We start from the raw sequence: 22,195 nt of genomic DNA, 5'->3' as shown, positions 1-22,195 counted from the left end.
CCCACAGAGAAATGCAGAACCTGAAGTGAGGGAAACTTTTAGATTATTCTGGGTAAAGTGTGTATTACTGCAGTGACACATACTGTACATATGGTATTTAGATCATAAGCAATTATAAGCTGTATGTAGTAGCTTCAACACAGGTCTGGAAAATGTGTGGTGACAGTTTGAATCTGGGTCCCAAAACCCCAAAACTGGAGCTGTTCAGTGAACTACAGCTACAGACTGTGAATGTGAAGCAGGAACAGCTGAAGCAGTCATGATCAGTAACATCTCACCCTGCTTAATAAGACTGCAAAGATTTCAGACATATTTAGTCTGTGTGTTTTTTATTTTCCATTTAAGCTGTTTCACTCACATTTCACATCAATAAAGATGTATTCAGATGTCCTCTTCCCCAGCTGGTTCTCAGCTGTACAGTAATACTCTCCAGAGTCAGAGGACTGGATGGAGCTGAAGACAAGCTGTGGTTCTTTACTGAGAGGTTGAAGGTCTGGATTTACATTCTTCTTGTACCAGGTGTAATTAGCTGCTGGGTTAGCATCACTGCTACAAGTCAGAGTCACTGAACTGCCCTCCACTATCTCACCAGAAGGACTCACTGACACGGAGGGAAGCTTTGGAGCATCTGTAGGAGATACACACTTACATTAATTTGAAGATTAGAATATGTTGTCAGAGATGATATACTATTTTAATTCAAGTTTATTTTTGCTAGTTTCTTATTGATCATCCCTAGTGGTTGTCACAGCGGCTGTCCACAATGATGATCCTGGAGCTGTTCCAGGTTAGACTGCTGCTGGTGGGAGCTAACCGCAAATAACAGACCTTTAATGACTCTGCACAGTTTGCAGATCACTTCCTTATTATGTTTAATAAATAGTTCTGCTAAATCCACATAATGAACCAAAAATTATTTGGATTGGGAAATGAATTATATATTTTATTTTGGGGGAAAACACAGACACAGACTGACACGGTGAACTAAACTCACACACTGAAGGAGAGCGGTAATCCTCATGTGCTTTCATAGCACAGGAGACGTTGTCACTGGGATTAAACTGCCCTGAATAAAGAGAAGTTTCCTCCTTCACAACTTTCTGTCCATTCTTGAACCAGACATAAGAAATACCACCTGCTGGACTGCAGCTGCTGAGACATTTCAGCTCTGCCTCGGTATAAGACTGATGGACTGTTACTGTGATCACCTGCACCTGGAGAGCTGAATATGTGAAAAAAAGAACAGAAATGTAATTTTGTTCATACATACAAACAAACTTTCACAGTGATATTTTCAAGATATTAACCATTTGAAACTAAATTAAGTCTTCCAATGAAAATGTTACCTGTGACAGTCAAAGTGACTCCAGGTGAACCAGTAAATCTCCCTCCTGGTTGGTTTGTTATGAACCTGAACTTGTATTGAGCTGAGTCGCTCTCTCTCAGGTCTGTGATTCTCAGAGTGCAGTTGTTCTTATCACAGTGATACTGCACATGACCTGCATACTCTGAGTCTGTTTTCAGATCCACAGGTTCATTATTGCTCAGTTGAGTAAACCAGAATGTTTCCTTAACTACAGTAGAAGTGTCCTTTACTCTGGATGGGTATCTGTAGGTGCAGCGTATGTCCACTGTTGATCCTTTTAAGGCACAGACCTGAGTAGAAGTGTAAGTCACTCCCCAGTCATTCTGACCCTGTACCACTGTAACAGATAGCACATCAGAAACCACAGCCAGATTCATAACAGTTAAGAATCAGTGAATAAGACAAATTGGATCATGGCATCAATATGGTTTTATCTTCTTGTTCTGCTTGTTTGTTGTAGTTTTAAAAAAGCTAAAAGCCAAATGCCTGAAATGTGTATCTGATGTATTATGATGATAATACTGAGAAACTAGTAGGCTTGATTATTGTAATGCTCTCCTTACTGGCCCACCAAAAAAAGACATAGATCAACTTCAACTTATATAAAATTCAGCTGTCTGTGTGCAGACCAGGACTGCTGAGTCAAGTGTGAAACCCACAGAGAACTACTGATTTAGATCATAAGCAATTATAAGCTGTATGTAGTAGCTTCAACACAGGTCTGGAAAATGTGTGGTGACAGTTTGAATCTGGGTCCCAAAACCCCAAAACTGGAGCTGTTCAGTGAACTACAGCTACAGACTGTGAATGTGAAGCAGGAAGAGCTGAAGCAGTCATGATCAGTAACATCTCATCCTGCTTAATAAGACTGCAAAGATTTCAGACATATTTAGTCTGTGTGTTTTTTATTTTCCATTTAAGCTGTTTCACTCACATTTCACATCAATAAAGATGTATTCAGATGTCCTCTTCCCCAGCTGGTTCTCAGCTGTACAGTAATACTCTCCAGAGTCAGAGGACTGGATGGAGCTGAAGACGAGCTGTGGTTCTTTACTGAGAGGTTGAAGGTCTGGATTTACATTCTTCTTGTACCAGGTGTATTTAGCTGCTGGGTTAGCATCACTGCTACACGTCAGAGTCACTGAACTGCCCTCCACTATCTCACCAGAAGGACTCACTGACACAGAGGGAAGCTTTGGAGCATCTGTAGGAGATACACACTTACATTAATTTGAAGATTAGAATATGTTGTCAGAGATGATATACTATTTTAATTCAAGTTTATTTTTGCTAGTTTCTTATTGATCATTCCTAGTAGTTGTCACAGCGGCTGTCCACAATGATGATCCTGGAGCTGTTCCAGGTTAGACTGCTGCTGGTGGGAACTAACCGCAAATAACAGACCTTTAATGACTCTGCACAGTGGGCAGATCACTTCCTTATTATGTTTAATAAATAGTTCTGCTGAATCCACATAATGAACCAAAAACTATTTGGATTGGGAAATGAATTATATATTTAATTTTGGGGGAAAAACACAGACACAGACTGACACAGTGAACAAAACTCACACAGTGAAGGAGAGCGGTAATCCTCATGTCCTTTCATAGCACAGGAGACGTTGTCACTGGGATTAAACTGCCCTGAATAAAGAGAAGTTTCCTCCTTCACAACTTTCTGTCCATTCTTGAACCAGACATAAGAAATACCACCTGCTGGACTGCAGCTGCTGAGACATTTCAGCTCTGCCTCGGTGTAAGACTGATGGACTGTTACTGTGATCACCTGCACCTGGAGAGCTGAATATGTGAAAAAAAGAACAGAAATGTAATTTTGTTCATACATACAAACAAACTTTCACAGTGATATTTTCAAGATATTAACCATTTGAAACTAAATTAAGTCTTCCAATGAAAATGTTACCTGTGACAGTCAAAGTGACTCCAGGTGAACCAGTAAATCTCCCTCCTGGTTGGTTTGTTATGAACCTGAACTTGTACTGAGCTGAGTCGCTCTCTCTCAGGTCTGTGATTCTCAGAGTGCAGTTGTTCTTATCACAGTGATACTGCACCCGACCTGCGTACTCTGAGTCTGTTTTCAGATCCACAGGTTCGTTATTACTCAGTTGAGTAAACCAGAATGTTTCCTTAACTACAGTAGAAGTGCCCTTTACTCTCGATGGGTATCTGTAGGTGCAGCGTATGTCCACTGTTGATCCTTTTAAGGCACAGATCTGAGTAGAAGTGTAAGTCACTCCCCAGTCATTCTGATCCTGTACCACTGTAACACAGAGCACATCAGAAACCACAGTCACATTCATAACAGTTAAGAATCAGTGAATAAGACAAATTGGATCCAGGCATCAATATGATTTTATCTTCTTGTTCTGCTTGTTTGTTGTAGTTTTAAAAAAGCTAAAAACCAAATGCCTGAAATGTGTATCTTATGTATTATGATGATAATACTGAGAAACTAGCAAGATGGATTATTGTGATGCTGTCCTTACTGGCCCACCAAAAAAGCCATAGATCAACTTCAACTTATATAAAATTCAGCTGTCTGTGTGCAGACCAGGACCAGAAGGAGAATACTCATTACACCTGTTTTAAAATTGCTTCACTGGCTACTTCTTTTTGTCTGACATGGTATTAAGATATGTATCCACTATATCCCTTAGGTCTTCTGTTAGTTGCATCTTGGTTTTTATAGGGTCCAGTCTAAGACCCACAATGAGGCCGCTTTTCATCACTGTGGCTCCCCGCTGTGGCAGCCTGCCAGAGGACCTGGAGAAAGTGTGGATATCTTTAAAAAGAAAACTTAAAGCAAACCCTTTTTGCCTGGTTTTTATTTGGTGTGTTTATTTCAACTTGCACTTTTACTGTTATTTCTTATCTCTTATTGATTATAGGTTTTACTATATTATATTTTATACTTTTTTCATTTAAATGTTTTTTGTTTAAACTCATGTTCTTTTTAATTTGTTTTATGTTCAACACTTGGAGTTGCATTTGATGTATGACCTCTGCTATGTAAATATAGTTTGATTTGATTTGATTTGATATATTTCTTTTTCCCCAGTTTCATTTGCTTTTTAGGCACTTTGTAACTATATTTTATGACTTTCATTGTTTTATTTCTGAATTATGCCTGGGTGAAAACACACACATCGAAAAGTCCAAAGATATTTATGTATACTTGGAATGTATAGTGTAAAGACACAGCTTGAGAAAGTTAATCTCTCTGCACTGAGACAGAACAATCAGGCAGAAGTAAGCAACTAAGACAGAAGAATGTATTGAAGCTGTGAATATTAAAGCAGTTTTACTGAACAGGATAAGAAGAAGGAAATCAATAATTACAGAGTCTGCATTTTTCTTGGTTAGTTTCCTCTCTGTTAGCTGGTAAATGTTCTGCTGAGTCAACTGTGAAAACCACAGAGAAATGCAGAACCTGAAGTGAGGGAAACTTTTAGACTATACTGGGTAAACAGTGTATTACTGCAGTAGCACATACTGTACATATGGTATTTAGATCAAAAGCAATTAATAGCTGTACGTAGCAGCTTTGACAAGGGTCTGGAAAATGGCTGGTGACAGTTTGAATCTGGGTCCCAAAAGCCCAAAACTGGAGCTGTTCAGTGAACTACAGCTACAGACTGTGAATGTAAAGCAGGAAGAGCTGAAGCAGTCGTGTTCAGTAACATCTCACCCTGGTTAATAAGACTGCAAAGATTTCAGACATATTTAGTCTGTGTGTTTTTTATTTTCCATTTAAGCTGTTTCACTCACATTTCACATCAATAAAGATGTATTCAGATGTCCTCTTCCCCAGCTGGTTCTCAGCTGTACAGTAATACTCTCCAGAGTCAGAGGACTGGATGGAGCTGAAGACGAGCTGTGGTTCTTTACTGAGAGGTTGAAGGTCTGGATTTACATTCTTCTTGTACCAGGTGTAATTAGCTGCTGGGTTAGCATCACTGCTACACGTCAGAGTCACTGAACTGCCCTCCACTATCTCACCAGAAGGACTCACTGACACAGAGGGAAGCTTTGGAGCATCTGTAGGAGATACAAACTTACATTTACTTGAAGATTAGCATATGTTGACGGAGATGATAGACTATTTTAATTCAAGTTTATTTTTGCTAGTTTCTTATTGATCATCCCTAGTAGTTGTCACAGCGGCTGTCCACAATGATGATCCTGGAGCTGTTCCAGGTTAGACTGCTGCTGGTGGGAACTAACCGCAAATAACAGACCTTTAATGACTCTGCACAGCAGGCAGATCACTTCTTTAATATGTTTAATAAATAGTTCTGCTGAATCCACATAATGAACCAAAAATTATTTGGATTGGGAAATGAATTATATATTTAATTTTGGGGGAAAAACACAGACAGAGACTGACACAGTGAACAAAACTCACACAGTGAAGGAGAGCGGTAATCCTCATGTCCTTTCATAGCACAGGAGACATTGTCACTGGGATTAAACTGTCCTGAATAAAGAGAAGTTTCCTCCTTCACAACTTTCTGTCCATTCTTGAACCAGACATAAGAAATACCACCTGCTGGACTGCAGCTGCTGAGACATTTCAGCTCTGCCTCGGTGTAAGACTGATGGACTGTTACTGTGATCACCTGCACCTGGAGAGCTGGATATGTGAAAAAAAAGAACAGAAATGTAATTTTGTTCATACATACAAACAAACCGTCACAGTAATTCCAAGATATTAACCATTTGACTAAATTAAGTCTTCCAATAAAAATGTTACCTGTGACTGTCAAAGTGACTCCAGGTAAACCAATAAAGCTCCCTCCTGGTTGATCTGTTATGAACCTGAACTTGTACTGAGCTGAGTCATTCTCTCTTAGGTCTGTGATTCTCAGAGTGCAGTTGTTCTTATCACAGTGATACTGCACACGACCTGTGTACTCTGAATTTGTTTTCAGATCCACAGGTTCGTTATTGCTCAGTTGAGTAAACCAGAATGTTTCCTTAACTACAGTAGAAGTGCCCTTTACTCTGGATGGGTATCTGTAGGTGCAGCGTATGTCCACTGTTGATCCTTTTAAAGCACAGATCTGAGTAGAAGTGTAAGTCACTCCCCAGTCATTCTGACCCTGTACCACTGTAACAGATAGCACATCAGAAACCACAATGAGATTCATAACAACAGTTAAGAATCAGTGAATAAGAAAAATTGGATCATTGCATCAATATGATTTTATCTTCTTGCTCTGCTTGTTGGTAGTAATTTTAAAAAAGCTAAAAGCCAAATGCCTGAAATGTGTATCTTATGTATTATCAAACACAAAGTCCTTCAAACATAAAATGATACGATGATAATACTGAGAAACTAGTAAGATGGATTATTGTGATGCTCTCCTTACTGGCCCAACAAAAAAATCCAAAGATCAACTTCAACTCATATCAAATTCAGCTGTCTGTGTGCTGACCAGGACCAGAAGGAGAGTACACATTACACCTGTTTTAAAATTGCTTCACTGCTACTTCTTTTTGTCTGACATGGTTTTAAGATATGTATCCACTATATCCCTTAGGTCTTCCATTAGTTGTATCTTGGTTCTTATAGGGTCTGGTCTAAGACCCACAGTGAGGCCACTTTTCATCACTGTGGCTCCTGTCAGATGACCTGGAGAAAGTGTGGATGTCGTTAAAAGAAAATTCAAAGCAATCCTTTTTTGCCTGGCTTTTATTTAGTGCGTTCATTTCAATTTGCACTTTTACTGTTATTTCTTATCTCTTATTTAAAATATATTATATTTTATACGGTTTTCATTTAAATGTTTTTTGTTTAAACTCATGTTCTTTTTAATTCTTTTTATGTTCAACACTTGGAGTTGCATTTGATGTATGACTTGTGCTATATAAATATAGTTTGATTTGATTTGATTTGATTTGATTTGATATTTTTCTTTTTCCCCAGATTCATTTGCTTTTTGGGCACTTTGTAACTGTATTTTATGACTTTCATTATTTTATTTCTGAATTATGCCTGGGTGAAAACACACACATCGAAAAGTCCAAAGATATTTATGAATACTTTGGATTCATAGTGTAAAGAAACAGCTTGAGAAAGTTAATCTCTGTGCACTGAGACAGAACAATCAGACAGAATTAAGCAACTGAGAAAGAAGAATGTATTGAAGCTGTGAATATTGAAGCAGTTTTACTGAACAGGATAAGAAGAAGGAAATTAATTATTGGAAGAGTCTGCATTTTTCTTGGTTAGTTTCCTCTCTGTTAGCTGGTCAATTTTCTGCTGAGTCAACTGTGAAAATCACAGAGAAATGCAGAACCTGAGGTGAGGGAAACTATTAAAAGTGGCAAAAAGTACATGGGTGGATATTCACTCTTACATGGTGGGGTTATGGAGGGGCAACTGTTGTAGCTATAACAGGTATAACAGTTACTGATATTTTTTTGGCATTTTTGCCTTTATTCAACCGCTATAGTTTACACAAAAAATGTGGAGTTTAAAAGTCAATCATCATACTGCATCACACAAATATAAAACCTACAAAAGTGCTCATCTGGGATATTTCATATTTTATTAACCTTCTTAAAATCACTACAGTCAGCTCTGAGTAAGTGTGCTAAATGTCCTACAATGTAAATATACAGTACCTGACACAGAGAGAAGGAAGACAACAAATCCACTCGCTGCTGCTGTTAAACTCATAGCTGCTCCTCTCATCTGTGAGGCTTCAGATACATTAAAACACATCAAATAATGTTCACAACATGTAATAGTCACATCAGTAAAATATTTTACTTACAATAGAGAAGAATGTTGTCTGTTGAGATGCTTGTCCTCTGTGATCTGTAAGAGAAGTCAGATATAAGTCTTAAAATAAATGACTTGATTTCCTTCCTCTTTCTTATTATTTTGAAAATGCATAGGCAGCAAAGGCAGAAGTGACAACCAAGTTTTACTAGACTTAATATAATCTGTGTTAGAGAGAATAAGAGATTGGTGTTTTGACTTGTTCATAATTTAAAGAGAAAAGAGAAATAGTGAGACATTTTTATTACCTTATCGTGCAGACACACCAAATCCGTAGACGGATGTCAAGTTGACAGATCCCATTCATTTTCTATGAAAAGCAGGAGATCTGGCCATGCAGTGCATGATGGATACAGCACGGTGAGTTGATGGATCAACCTCTACATCTGAATTTACTTAATCACGACTCAAGCTCAATTTTATGTAAATGAGGTCCATACAGTGCAATGCGGCCGGCTCACATTTGGTCCAATGCGTCCAATTGTGTCCTCACCAGGGTCCCTGTGTCTGCATCATTAATCTTATTAAGTGTGGGCACAATTCAGTGTCTAAAGAAAAGATATGACATATGTGACAGATGTGGGACAGTCAGTTTGATTCTTATAAGTGCTGAGAAACAAGTAAAAAGTGAAGTATAACAACAAAAAAAACAGTGACACAAAAATCTATGTGTAAATCAGAACACAAAATGTGTTACATCTGCAATGAGAAACTCACTCATTTACAGTCATTCTGACTGTAACACAGAGCACATCAGAATAAGAGACCACCAAGAGGACCCATTGCCGTCTCACACAGCTTGGGTGGACACTGCAAGGCCCAGAGAGTCCCTTCCAAGGCCCACGCGGTGAACAACAATGTTTACATATCTCCACAGGCACGGACCGCAGTGAACCTCTCAGGAAAATGGAGCACCTTTGGCGACTTGACACTCTGCTTTGCAGTGAGAAAGTGACCTCCAGGTCCAAACAGGACCACCAAGCCTACAGCCTGCTGCAAACTGCCACCATCAGAGTTGAAGTGGAGAGGTCCAGTGCTATGCCACACCTTTACTCTGATGCGCTCCTATCGTCAATCTCCATGCAACAAAGCAGGCTGTACTAGCCAGTCTGTACAACAGTGAGTTCAAGCTTTCCAAGGACCAAAACTTCATATCAGCAGAAAGGCCCCTCCTTGCACAAGCTCAGCTGGACTCATCTCCAGATTGAAACAAAGCCGTCAAGGTCAGGCAGCCAATTCCTGTAGACAGCCTTCCTCATACCGGAATATGTTGAAGGCACAGTCCTTATCAGAGTTGAGGGCAGACCCCGCCATGCTGAGGATCTTGAAGTGATTGTTGCTATTGCTATTGACCTGATTGTACTTGACCCAAGTCATTACATCACAAACTAATGATTCAAGATTTCAAACAGAGGCTGCTCCACCCTGGCCCGGAACAGGTTTTTGACAAACTGCGTAGACAGTTTTGGGTGCTCCAGGGCCAGGAAGCTATCCTCAAACTTCAACACGCTGAGACTGTCAACACTGGCATGCCAAGCCAAACATTCCCAAAATGGCTGACCTGCCACTATGCAGACTGTGCCTGCACAAGCCTCCATTCTATTCCACTGGAATGGACTGTTTTAGTTCATTTGCAGTATGGATTGGATGTCACCAGGAGAAAAATTTGGGGGGTTCGGTATAAGTGCATGACTACCAGGTGGGTGCACTTAGACCTACTGGAAAGTCTTGATACGGATGCCTTTCTTCTGTCCCTTCACCACTTCATTGCTTGATGAGGCAAACCATTTGAGTTGCTATGGGACACTGGCATCAATTTCACTCGAGCAGACCATGAGCTACAGGAAGCCTTGGATGCCATGGGGCCTCGGCTGCAAGAGCAACTAGCATGTCAGTTGTTCCACTTCAATCCACCAAGTGCTCCTTATTTTGGAGAGATATCAGAGCGAGAAGTCAGACATGTGAAGCAGCACCTTTTGAAGGCATCCTAAATGCCAAACCTTTAGGACACATGTCATCGCACATTGCCAGGTTCAGGTTCAGATCAGGTTCAGACCAACACCATGAAGGTTAGAGTTAAGAGCAACCAGTGGCCAGGCTAATCCAGCTTCCCAAAATTACAGAGGAGGACAAACGTGCCCCAGCCAGCCTTTCCAAGTGAGTACAAATGTCATGACAGAAATCTGGGATGGCTGCGTTGGAAAGCCCAGCAGCGACTCTTAGTGGACTACAATGAGAGTGACAGGTTCAGAAAGTCTGCTGCCTCAGTCAGTCACCGCAGCACCATGAGGAGTCGATTAAGCCAATTAAGGGGACAGATTCCTCATGTGTACTATTCTGTTGTTGTGCGTTCTTGAAATGATGTAAGCATGGATTATTTACCTATAAAGAACATTTCATATTAGAATTTAAGTTCAGTGTTGATATTTTCTTGAGTTTTTTTCATTCAACGGAGTTAATTGGTATGATGCAACAGCTAACTTATTAGCTTGCTGAAAGCAATCACACATTGTTCTTCTCACTCTTTATTCTTATTCCGTCTTCCGTACGTTTTTTGCCGCCTTTCAACTGCTGCATACTTTGTGCTATAAAAACCATTCAAACATCAATCTGTACAGCTCATTCAGCAGATGTGTGCTTGTATTTTTCTGAAATGTAACATGTTTCAGCGATTTTATATAATTTTTTAAAACATTAAAATTTATAATGGCAGTCTATGGGACGAACCATCCAACCGAGTTGGAAAATTGGTCACTTTGACACTCAACTGCTCGGACGTTGAGTTTTAAACTTCAAACTTTAAAATGTTCACAAATCTTTGAACTTTCAAAGTTATCAGATTGTTTAGTGATATCTTTTATAATTTTTCAGCAATTTAAGCCAAAAGTCAGGGGTTTTTCAGACTGTCAGGTCTCACCAGTGTGTCCATCACCATGTGATCAGGCACAGTGGAGAGCACAGATATTTTTAGACCAGAATTTTTTTTCTGAACAGCTATCACTTCCACAATTTTAAGTCCTCAAGCACATATCTTGCCTCAGTATGTTGCCACAATCCTCCTCTCTCTCAAAATGTAAATATATTTCACATAGGACTTATAGTTTTTGAGATCTGAACCTTAATTGATAGAGAGTCCCTGTCTTGCTCTCATTGACTGCAATACAGTCTGCAGGAAGTGTGTCTCCTCTCACTCCAGTTTCTTAAACTTGCAGATTCTCTGATCCTTCAAACACTTTTTACACTTATCATTCATTCTCATGTTAAACTACTCTTGCTTTCACTAATGATGTACAAATCTCTGGGCTTCAAGCACTAGCTTGAGACAAATACATTTTCATCATCAAAATGGAGATTTTTTCCTCTCATTTTTGTGAATGTCTGTTGGCTCAGTGGTTTAGAATACTGCTCTCATAATCAGCTTCACCTTAGATGACAAGGTTGTGTGTTTGATACCTGCTCACTGCAGTGCTCCTCATAATATTGCTCTCATGTACAATGTTGCTTCATATCTTTATCCTGTACCAGAATTCAATTCCTCTCTAGCCTACCTTAACATTACTACCTAAAGTATGGATTGATATGCTTGTTAAATATATCTTTTCCTGTACTATACAGCATGTGTGAGTAGTCTAGTGGTTTAAGGTTATGTCATTTCTCACCTCCTTTTAGATCCAAAGGTTGTGAGTTTGAGCCCTGCTTAGGGCAGAACTCAGTAGAGATGAAGGAGTCCAGGTGATGTCAATCTGCTTAATGAGCTGAGCTCAACTGCTTTTTTGTCAATTTCATGCAATTGACAGACTAAATAGCAGAATCTGGCCTGGTATTGCTGTGTGACATGTTAGCTCAGTGCATAACATTTCTGTCTTTACAAACATGAGGGTGTAGGTTCAATTCCACCCATTTCAGATTTTAATCTTGCTAGATTTTTCAATAGTGTACAGCTTCCAGTTATGCAATCTAAATTTGCTTTCAGCAATCACATGCAATTTCTACAGAAATTGCATTTTCTAGTTTACCTTTGTCATCATTCAACTCTATGTTAATTTGGTGTAGTTAATACATTTGATACTTTATGGAAAATAAGGGGTTTGCCATATTTTATTGTATTGAATTACCCTTGCTAAAATTCACTAATATGATTCATGTAAATATGTAATTTATTAGTTATTCTCATGTTCTGTACAGAAATGATAGGTTGCCTAATTTAGCTCGTATCTCCTATGTATGCTCTATTCACAGACAAAACACATACACGCACACACAAATGCATATCCATAAATTACAATTACACTCTAAATGAAGCTCTACACATGAACAAAATTAATCCAAAATTATCTGCAGGGCTAGACACCACAGGAAGTAAGTGAGAAAATATAGTATTTTATTAAGTCAGGTTAAGTGACCCTTTAAAGCAGACAGTGCAGGGAAACCTCAGTGATGAAGCCTGACTCTGCAACACTGAAGCTTCACCACTAAAGGACAGTGAAACATCAGAGATACTGAATCACAACCCTGAAACAACATTGTACCATCTATCATTGATAGTTTAGACACATTTAAATTTTATATTCTTTTCTTTTTTATGATTGAGTGGCATCTTAATTTGTTTACCCTTGACATTAAATTCATTAAATGTTACAGTTAGAGGTTCAGTTTCAGAAGTGTTGATTGTTCACATTGGTGACCTTGTTGTACAGTAGTTGAACAAACGCTCACAGTCGAGGTGTCTAAGTATGAAAATGATTCAGTCAGTGATCTACAGTTGTCACTAACAAATATGGACTGTTATACTGAAAAGGCTTCATACTTTAGGAAACTGCAACACATTCTGCTTCCCTGAGTGACCCCAAAGAGTTTAAATGGACCAAAAAGGAGATAAACAGCTCACATGACAATTAAGGTCTTCTTCAATACAAATTGTGTCTGTGCATCTTCATTTTAGCAACATCCTTAATCATAATAAACTATTACACTGTGATGAGTTTCATCCTAAAATAGAGGGAAAGTGAGAAATAAGTCAGAACAAAAGAACAGATTTAAATTTTATTTGTCTTCAGCTGGTAAATACATTTTTATTCTAAAAATAAACATAAAAACAATTTGTTTAAAGCTGAAATTTTATGCAAGCTGTCGCCCTCTGCAGCAGTGAGAGGGAACTGAAACTGTTGTGAGAGCTGTCTGTTTATTGTGAATCAGCCACTGCAATATCTGGATAATGTGGCATTCAACAAAGTTTGATAGAACTGAGATCATGTTTGATATGTGAAAATATACAGTATACTGCACAAGAAGATAATCAGGATTCCTCAAAAACGATTAGATACAACATGTACACATTTAAAATAATAGTTTGCAAGGCAGCTCTAATCCTAAATATTTGTAATACAGAAAAGGACAAAGGAGTGAAGTACAATAATATAGCCTGCATTGCCTCAGACAGAACACTCAATAAACGCATATTATGAGTCACACACCTGTTGCTACTGAAAACGTCCACATCATCCTCTACAGCCTCTCTCTCCAGTCTACAGTGTTTTTACATTTAAAATAGCATTTCACATAACAGCTCTAATCCTAAATATCTGTAATATAACTAACTCTACAGAGAAAAAAATAAGCTTGCATAAGTTCAGACAGAACATTCAGTAAATTATAAATCTATTGAGTCACACACACCACCTGACATTCAACTGATCTAAACAATCAATCATGTTCAAGCTGCCATCAGCACATTCTTCTCAAAGCTTCTGCTACATGCTGTTACTGACGGTCTGTGCTGCTCTTTTCTACCTGCTGCTGCTGCTGAAAACTGAACATGAAAACGTCCACATCATCCTCTACAGCCTCTCTCTCCACTGTCATATTTCACTGTTGTACTACTTTCTGCCTCCATCAGGGGAGTCCAGCCTCTGGTTCAACTGCATCACAACAAAATCACATGAAATTTCAGTGAGTTACTTCTCATAACTGTAACTGTGAATCTGATATAAGCCTCTTTTTTTCATGATGCTCCAGCCTGACTGGACTTTACTCCATGTCTTCCTGCTCCTCTGTGTCTTCTGTCTGCTGCAGCGACGACCTGCAAGTCTGAGACGTTCTCACACACAGGAGAAGAGTCCAACTGATGGGGAGAGATGTCAAAATGAGGATTAATGGACCTCATTCATGAAACCTGTATATAATTAGGTTTTATTAAATATGTAATCAAATGTGTTTAAAACTGAATTATTTGCTTAAATTGCGTTCTGCTGAAAATACATTATGAGTTTCTACTCTGCAAGTTGTATTTTAAATATAAAATTCACTTCACAGCTTCATGCCGATAATATAAATGTGTTTGAGTGCATTTATAAGCCAAGTGATCATAACCATATTTTAGGGTAAGTTCTGTCAATAAGGTCTCTCTCTCACCTCTATAGTCTCTACAGGTTCATTCAGTTCAGTGGTAGAGTTCAGAGTTCTCTTCTTCCTGGATTGAATCCAGCAAAAACAAGAAATATTTAACAAAATGAAATTCATGACTAAAAAACTATGAAAATCTTTTGATAACAAAAACAAAAGAACAAATGTCTTCTTTATCTTTTTACCTTGCCCACAGACTCAAGAGAAGCAGAGGAATCAGCATCAGGACCACCAGAATCAACCTGATGATATTTATTATAAATACTGATTTCCCTAAAAATTGAGACAGACAGAAAGAAGATATGGCTTATCAATAAATGCAGTTTACAGGTGTGTGTGTGTGTGTGTGTGTGTGTGTGTGTGTGTGTGTGTGTGTGTGTGTGTGTGTGTGTGTGTGTGTGTTTATGTGAGGGTCAATGAGCATAACTTACTTGACCCAACAGTCAGATATAAGTTGGAGTTATGACGTCCTCTTCTGTTCTGGGCTTCACAGTAATAATTCCCACTGTGTTCAGGTCTGACATTAGTGATGGTGAAGATCTGTCCTGATGCTTTTGGTGAGTCTTCATTCTCCTTGTACCAGGTATAAGTAGCTGCTGGGTTAGCATCACTGCTACAGGTCAGATTCACTGAACTGCCCTCCACTATCTCACCAGAGGGACTCACTGACACAGAGGGAAGCTTTGGAGCATCTGGAGGACAATATGTATAGAGACACATTCCATTAATGTTGGCATGCATGATTTTGAAGGATTTTTGTATCATGAAAAACAGAACAGACTTGAGTGACTTACACTGGACATCTATAAATAGAGCTGTAGAGTTAAACTGTCCATATGGATTCTCAGACTTGCAGTGGTAGATCCCTCTGTCCTCAGAGCTGATGGAGGTGAAATGATAACTTTCCCCTGGTTCTTGAGAAAGTGTTTGGTCTTCCTTGTACCAGGTATAATTAGCTGCAGGGTTAGCATCACTGCTACAGATCAGAGTCACTGAACTGCCCTCCACTATCTCACCAGAGGGACTCACTGACACAGAGGGAAGCGTTGGAGCATCTGGAGATGTATCAAAATCAATTAGCTATATAATGAGGACGGGTTGCATTAGTACAACATGTTGTATTGATGCTGGTGTGTATGTGTGTGTGTGTGTGTGTGTGTGTGTGTGTGTGTGTGTGTGTGTGTGTGTTCAGATTCTGCTTGCTGTGTTACTGGCCCTGTAGTTTCAGATAGGTCTACCTGCCTTACTGTCACACATCTTTCTTGTCTTGTTCTATAAATCCTGCTGTGACATCATGTTGCTTATATTGTGTGTCCTGCACTTAACTACACTTACACACCTTAGAACGAGCCAACATGTTATTAAAAAAACAATTGACATCACATTTTGTAAAATAGTTATGTTGATAAAAGTACAAAGTATAAATGAAAAAGTATAAGAGGTAAAACTGGGTCTGACTTGTTGTAGACTATGTGGGTCAAAGTTTTCACTTGATGTGTTAGTGGAACATTGTAGAGAAAACTCACACACTGAAGGAGAGGGGAAAAACTCATATCCTGATAGAGCACAAGAATACTCGTCCCCAGGATTAATTTGGTGTGGATGAAAATAAACTTTGTTTTCCTCCATTGGCTGGCCATTCTTGTACCAGATGTAGGAATGATGACTAAGCAGCTGACAATTGCTGTGACATGTCAGCTCTGTCCAGGTGGGATGCTGGTTGGATGAAGATTTTGTAACATGCACTTGGAAGTCCGGATCTGTGAACAACAAACAGAAATGTCATTTCAGAATTAACTGTCAACATACAGTACATACAAGCAAATATTCACATGTTCACAGTAACATTTCCTAAATGATCTGAAACATTTGAAACTAACTGATCACAACGTCAAGGAATCGACAATTTATAGCAAATGGTTATAAAGTTAGATTTGATGGAAAAGAACCTGCTCTTTGAGGGAGCTCTCAGAGAATCCAAGCAGTAATGAAGATTCTGCTAAATAACCTTAATAATCACATAGATGAACATTAGATTTGAGAGAAATAAAGAATACCAAAAGCAAAGCACATAATGAGGAGACTGGGGCAGCAGATGGTGTCAGCATTAGCATGTAAGCAAAGTAATAGTAAGAAGTGTCCGGTTATAATGGAAGCACTGTCCACTTCTATGAATATGATGACCATTATTAGTCAGCTGGTAGCCAAGCAGCTGGTAAAGCTCTGTGCTCTGCCTGAACTAATGTTTTGCTCCATTTCAAATAAAAATGTTACCTGTGACAGTCAAAGTGACTCCAGGTGAACCAGTAAATCTCCCTCTTGGTTGGTTTGTTATGAACCTGAACTTGTACTCAGCTGAGTCGCTCTCTCTCAGGTCCCTGATTGTCAGAGTGCAGTAGTTCTTATCACAGTGATACTGAACACGACCTGCATACTCTAAGGTTTCTTTCAGATCCACATATTGATCACCATTCATTTTAGTGAACCATAAAGTTTTGTCAACTGTAGTATCAAGGTTATCTATTCTGGATGGGTATCTGTAGGTGCAGCTTATGAACACTGTTGATCCTTTGAAGGCACAGATCTGAGTAGAAGAGTACATCACTCCTGCGTGACCTGCTGTAACACAGAACACAACAGAATCCACAACCAGACTCATAACAACATCAGAGAACAGTTAATCTGTCATGAAGGTCCTTCAGTATGTAATCCTGCTGAGATACTGCATGGGCCTCCTTCTTTCCACCTCAGAGAAGGACATGAGACTAATTTATGAAGCTTATGGCACCAACACAAGGACAAACATAAAGAGTGTTTTACACTTGAGTACCACAAAATGCAATTAATAATGCAACATTGAAGATTTTCATTTAAACTTAGGTGTGGATCCATACATACTGATGGCTAATTTAGATACAATTTGATAAAGGAAATGTATAATCATGAGAAGTGGAGCCATGTATACTGTGGGGTTTCAAGTGATCTCACAGCTCTCTGGGAAATGTAGTATTTAGCATTACTCCTTTCAGTTAAGAATGCACTTGAATAAACTATAGAACTAAACTACATACATTTCACAGTGCATTTTTTTCTTTTAAAGAACAACTTAACACCAGCTGAAGCCTTCTCTACTGTCCTCCAGTGGTTTAACCTCTGATGCAGAAGTGCACTCCAGGGTGTCAGTGCACTGTGACAACACTGTTTGATGTGGTGACAGGTACAACAGAACATGCTAATGCTGAAAAAGCTTGAGGTTTGATGTCTCCAACATTAAGCATTATGTGTGCATGACTGTTCCTGTATGTGTTTTTATCTATGTAGCCTATAGCTGTCAGACATTATACAATATGCATGTCAGTGGTGCTTTGAAGGTTGTATTGATGTTGAGATACCTACAGCAGTATCTTAAGGGCTTAATGGGACCAGTACAGAGAGGGAAGTGATGTCACCCATATTAAACACACATGCAGTTATGATACATTAGCTAAAACACTCCACTAGATGGTGTAAAAGACTGTGAAGTAAACTCACACAGTGAAGGAGAGGGGAACTTCTCATGTCCTTTCACAGCACAGGAATAGCTGTCTGTAGAATAAAAGCTGCCTGAATAAGAATTAGATGTTTGTCCCCAAATGTCCTGTTCATTCTTGTACCAGATGTAGGAAGAATCATCAGATAGATGACAGCTGCTGTGACACTCCAGCTCTGCCCAGGAATAATGTTGGTTGATAGTTAATCTGCTCACCTGCACCTGGAGATCTGCATATATGAATAAAGGAAAAAAAGAAAAGAAAAGAAGTCTTGATTTTAAACTTAACTGTCAACATTCACACACACACACACACATACACTTGTGTTCACCGTTTGGAATTAAATTATTAAATCTTCAGATGAAAATGTTACCTGTGACAGTCAAAGTGACTCCAGGTGAAGTATATTTCCCTCCTGGTTGGTTTGTAATGAACCTGAAGTTGTACTCAGCTGAGTCGCTCTCTCTCAGGTCTGTGATTCTCAGAGTGCAGTCGTTCTTATCACAGTGATACTGAACACGACCTGAATACTTCGGGTCTGTTCTCAGATCCACATACACACCATTACTCCCTTTTGTAAACCAGAATGTTTTCTCAACTGTAGTATCAAGATCATTTATTCTGGATGGGTATCTGTAGGTACAGTTTATGTCCACTGTTGATCCTTTTAAGGCACAGATCTGAGTAGAAGTGTAAGTCACTCCCCACCCATTCTGACCCTGTACCACTGTAACACAGAGCACATCAGAAACCACTATCAGATTCATAACAAGTTAAGAATCATTGAATAAGACAAAGTCAATAATTGTACTGTAGCAGAAAATGTATTCCTTTCTGGTCTAAGCAGGCCTGTAGTGTTTTGCTCTCTTGATTACTCGGCAATCACTGGCCAATCATTGTCTGTGGGCACTCTATAAAGGCAGGTAGGCCTAGTTGTTTTCTGAGCGCTCCCCTGACGCTGAATACACACCCCGGGTCCTGTTCACCGGACTTCCACAATTTGCTGCAGGTATGGGAGTAGTTTCTCATGCTGTTGTTTATATCAGTGGTTTATAACTCTATAGATCCCTCTGTGGTGACTCACCTCCCTCAGAAGTAAATGAGTGTTTTGTTTCTAGGTAACTGTGTGTAGTAGCAGCATAGGCACCACAGACTCTCTCCTCCCCTGAACCTACAGACACTTCCTGATTGGTATGTAGCCTACTATGGCGCCAGGTTTATTTTTTTATTTTTTTTATTTTTTTTTTTGGTTTGTTCATGATCATCGTTTTTATTTTTAATTGTTTGGTCAGGTCATGCTGTGTTGTGGGCCGGCAGTACCATGACTAGTACTCGTTTAGCCAAGCCATTTTAATTGTGTGAGTGTGCGTTGTGAGCTGGGGTTTTTCTTTTCTTTTGTTGTTATCGTTGGATTATTCCCAGTTTTGCTTAGTTTAGTTCATTCATTTCGTCTCCATGGTATATTTTGTTTATTTATTTATCTTTTTTTGTTGTGCAAGTACAGGGCTTTTTATGTCCTGCAATGAATATTGTTTGGTGTAGTTTATTGTGTTTATTTTACTCCTAAGTTGCTGGTTAGGTGTTCAAACATCTAACCAACTAATATTGTTTCGGAGAGTGTTTCTTTAGTTTAGTTTTGTTTGTTTGTTTTTTCATTCTTTTCTTTTTTTCTATGGTTCTTGATAACCAGTATTCAGCATTTCAACATCAGGCCAGCTGTATGGTGTTTTTGTTTGTTTGGTTGAAGAATACTTCATCAATTGTATATATACCTTTTTTTATTTTTCAGAAGCTGAGAGCCCAAAGTGGTGGGGTTGGTGTTGTACATTGTGGTACTTCCTTTCCTGTGTGCTGTGTTCAGCTGAGCATCCCTGGGTTTGACCCTTCACCTGTGTGTGTGTGTGTGTGTGTGTGTGTGTGTGTGTGTGTGTGTGTGTGTGTGTGTGCATGTGTGATTCAGGGCCTCAGCTCTGAATAATTCCCCTGCCCCATTTTACTAATTTTTGCTACTGTTAAATGGAACCACGTCTCTTGCTTCTTAGTATAATGAACCTGATTGCCTCTTGGGTTATTGATACTGGTCTTTGATTACACTGGTTAATGCCCTACATCCCATTCTCTTGCCACAGTACCATAAGTGAGAGAAACTACTAAAAGTGGCAAAAAATGACATAGGTGGATATTCACTTTTATAGGGAGGGGCTGTTACTGGTATTCATTTTTTGATTTTTTTTTTTCAACAGCTATAGTTTACACAGGAATAAACAGAAGTGAATGTTTGGTGTTATAGAGCTTAAAAGTTATTCATCATACTGCATCACACATACTTTAAACCTAGAAAAGTGCTGATCTGGGATATTTCAGATTTACTTTCTTAAAATCACTTCATGCTGCTCTGAATAAGTGTGTTAAATGTCCTACAACATAAATGTAGATATACAGTACCTGACACAGAGAGAAGGAAGACAACAAATCCACTCACTGCTGCTGTTAAACTCATAGCTGCTCCTCTCATCTCTCAGTGAGGCTTCAGAGACAATAAAATACATCAAATAATGTACATAACATGTAATAGTCAGTAAACTAAGTCACTCTCCAGTCATTCTGATACACTGTAACACAGAGCACATCAGTACGCAGTAACACAGTAAGATTTATAGTTAAGATAAATCAGTTAAGACAAAGTGGAACATAGTGCCAATCTCTTTTTGGGAAAAGGTGATCTGGCTTAACTTAAAAAACCTAAATGGCTTGAGAATGTCTTTTGATCTGCAGCATTGTGCTGTTTCCTGTCGTACCAGTGACTCGAGTCACAAAAAGTGACCCACATGTGCCCTTTGTGGTCTGTAGGCAATCTAACATGCAGGGGGAGGAGTCATATGTAGAGTTGTGCAAGAGAAAAAAAAATATCTCTTAAATGAACCACAGACCTGAAGTACAATGTACAGAATGTCCAAATAACATTATACACAATCCATTCAATTTAGACAAATTTGACATTGGACAAAAGTGGTAGAAAGAGTCAACTGACATTACCAACTCTAGAGCCCTGCCACTTGTGTGGCTAAAGATTATGGCGTGTGAGTCACTTTGTCCGGAGGCAGGTCAAAAGTTCTGACCCCTGAGATGATTTGATTAGTACAGCAAGGCATTACGTTTGATGTGTGGGCCAAGTTTTCCTCAGTGGTGAGGCATTTTGCATTAGGCCACATATGTTTGCAGATCACAGCAGGAGGTTAATCTTCCCTTGATGACACTTTGGATTGGGGTCCTATTACATTATTAATAATTCAAATAAACACAAGTAAACATAAACCAATATATACCCAAAACAAATAAGTTTAACATAAAGAACCTGAGTCAAGATGTTTTGGACATTCAGTAGTTAAACTTCTAGGCTGTTTGAATGTGGCTTGAATGTGGCAAAAGGGCAGCTTTATATATGTATAATGATCAAATACAGTATCATTACTATTGTTTACATGCTCATCTGGAACACATTCATCCCAATTCTGCGTAGGGTAGCGTGAATGTGGATACAGGCTGGTGATAATTGATTTTTCTTTTTGGTTTGCTGTATGCTGCCTTTAAGATTAAGTAGGTGCATGGTTTCTGTAAATTTGACTTTTTTTCCACACCTTGCAAGCCAGATTGCCAAAAGACATGTTTTGTGACTCCTGAGTCACTGACCTACCACATGTCAAAAAAGCCACAAGCCATTTCCCCTCAATGATAATGATAACTGATAATTTGCAACCACTCAACTCCTTGTCATGCATCAGTCTAACCAGATCTGAACTGATAACACTCAAACTGTCTTATACTGTATGTAAGGTGTTAATAAATAAGTGTTGGGGCACAGGAATATTGGTTACTGGTGTTTCAGTTTTGGTCCATTCATCATTGAAGTTTATACTGTTGACACCATTGTCAATTCATTGAGTTCTGGATCAAAAGAAAGTCACGATGTTCATTACAGATTTATGACGAGAAAAACTTGACACACAGTGCTCAGCTGCATCTCAAAACAATCTTTAGATTCCCAGCTTTCAGATGATGTATACCAGACAAAAAGGGGTCTATGGTA

The 22,195-nt window shown here is 38.9% G+C and overlaps 2 protein-coding genes across 2 annotated transcripts; both read right to left on the bottom strand.

The window, feature by feature from the left end:
• Positions 1-134: 134 nt before the first annotated feature.
• Positions 135-1,946, bottom strand: LOC121882528. The gene is made up of 4 exons (XM_042390853.1): positions 1,347-1,946; positions 995-1,222; positions 590-628; positions 135-145 (listed from the first exon to the last, which is right to left on the bottom strand). Exons 1-4 carry the CDS (start codon positions 1,741-1,743, stop codon positions 135-137), a joined length of 675 nt encoding a protein of 224 aa, XP_042246787.1. The 5' UTR covers positions 1,744-1,946.
• A 12,106-nt stretch (positions 1,947-14,052) lies between these two features.
• On the bottom strand, positions 14,053-18,673 carry LOC121882447. The gene is made up of 7 exons (XM_042390712.1): positions 18,667-18,673; positions 18,482-18,580; positions 18,110-18,337; positions 16,918-17,197; positions 14,588-14,645; positions 14,208-14,297; positions 14,053-14,094 (listed from the first exon to the last, which is right to left on the bottom strand). The coding sequence occupies exons 1-7, from the start codon at positions 18,671-18,673 to the stop codon at positions 14,053-14,055; spliced, it is 804 nt and encodes a 267-aa protein (XP_042246646.1).
• Positions 18,674-22,195: the final 3,522 nt, after the last annotated feature.

Source organism: Thunnus maccoyii, chromosome 2 (genome assembly GCF_910596095.1).
Source record: "Thunnus maccoyii chromosome 2, fThuMac1.1, whole genome shotgun sequence".
Classification (NCBI taxonomy): Eukaryota; Metazoa; Chordata; class Actinopteri; order Scombriformes; family Scombridae; genus Thunnus; species Thunnus maccoyii.
Note: the sequence above shows the minus strand (reverse complement) of the source record. Positions and strands in the feature narration are given on the sequence as shown.

Coding starts and splice junctions, on each gene's coding strand:
- LOC121882528 (XM_042390853.1), bottom strand. CDS start 1,743: ATGAATCTGGCTGTGGTTTCTGATGTGCTATCTGTTACAGTGGTACAG. Junction 1,223..1,346: donor AGTCACTTTGACTGTCACAG/GTAACATTTTCA, acceptor TCACATATTCAG/CTCTCCAGGTGCAGGTGATC. Junction 629..994: donor TTACCGCTCTCCTTCAGTGT/GTGAGTTTAGTT, acceptor TATCTCCTACAG/ATGCTCCAAAGCTTCCCTCC.
- LOC121882447 (XM_042390712.1), bottom strand. Junction 17,198..18,109: donor GTTCCCCTCTCCTTCACTGT/GTGAGTTTACTT, acceptor TCTGTGTTACAG/CAGGTCACGCAGGAGTGATG. Junction 14,646..16,917: donor TCAGCTGAGTACAAGTTCAG/GTTCATAACAAA, acceptor GATTCAATCCAG/GAAGAAGAGAACTCTGAACT.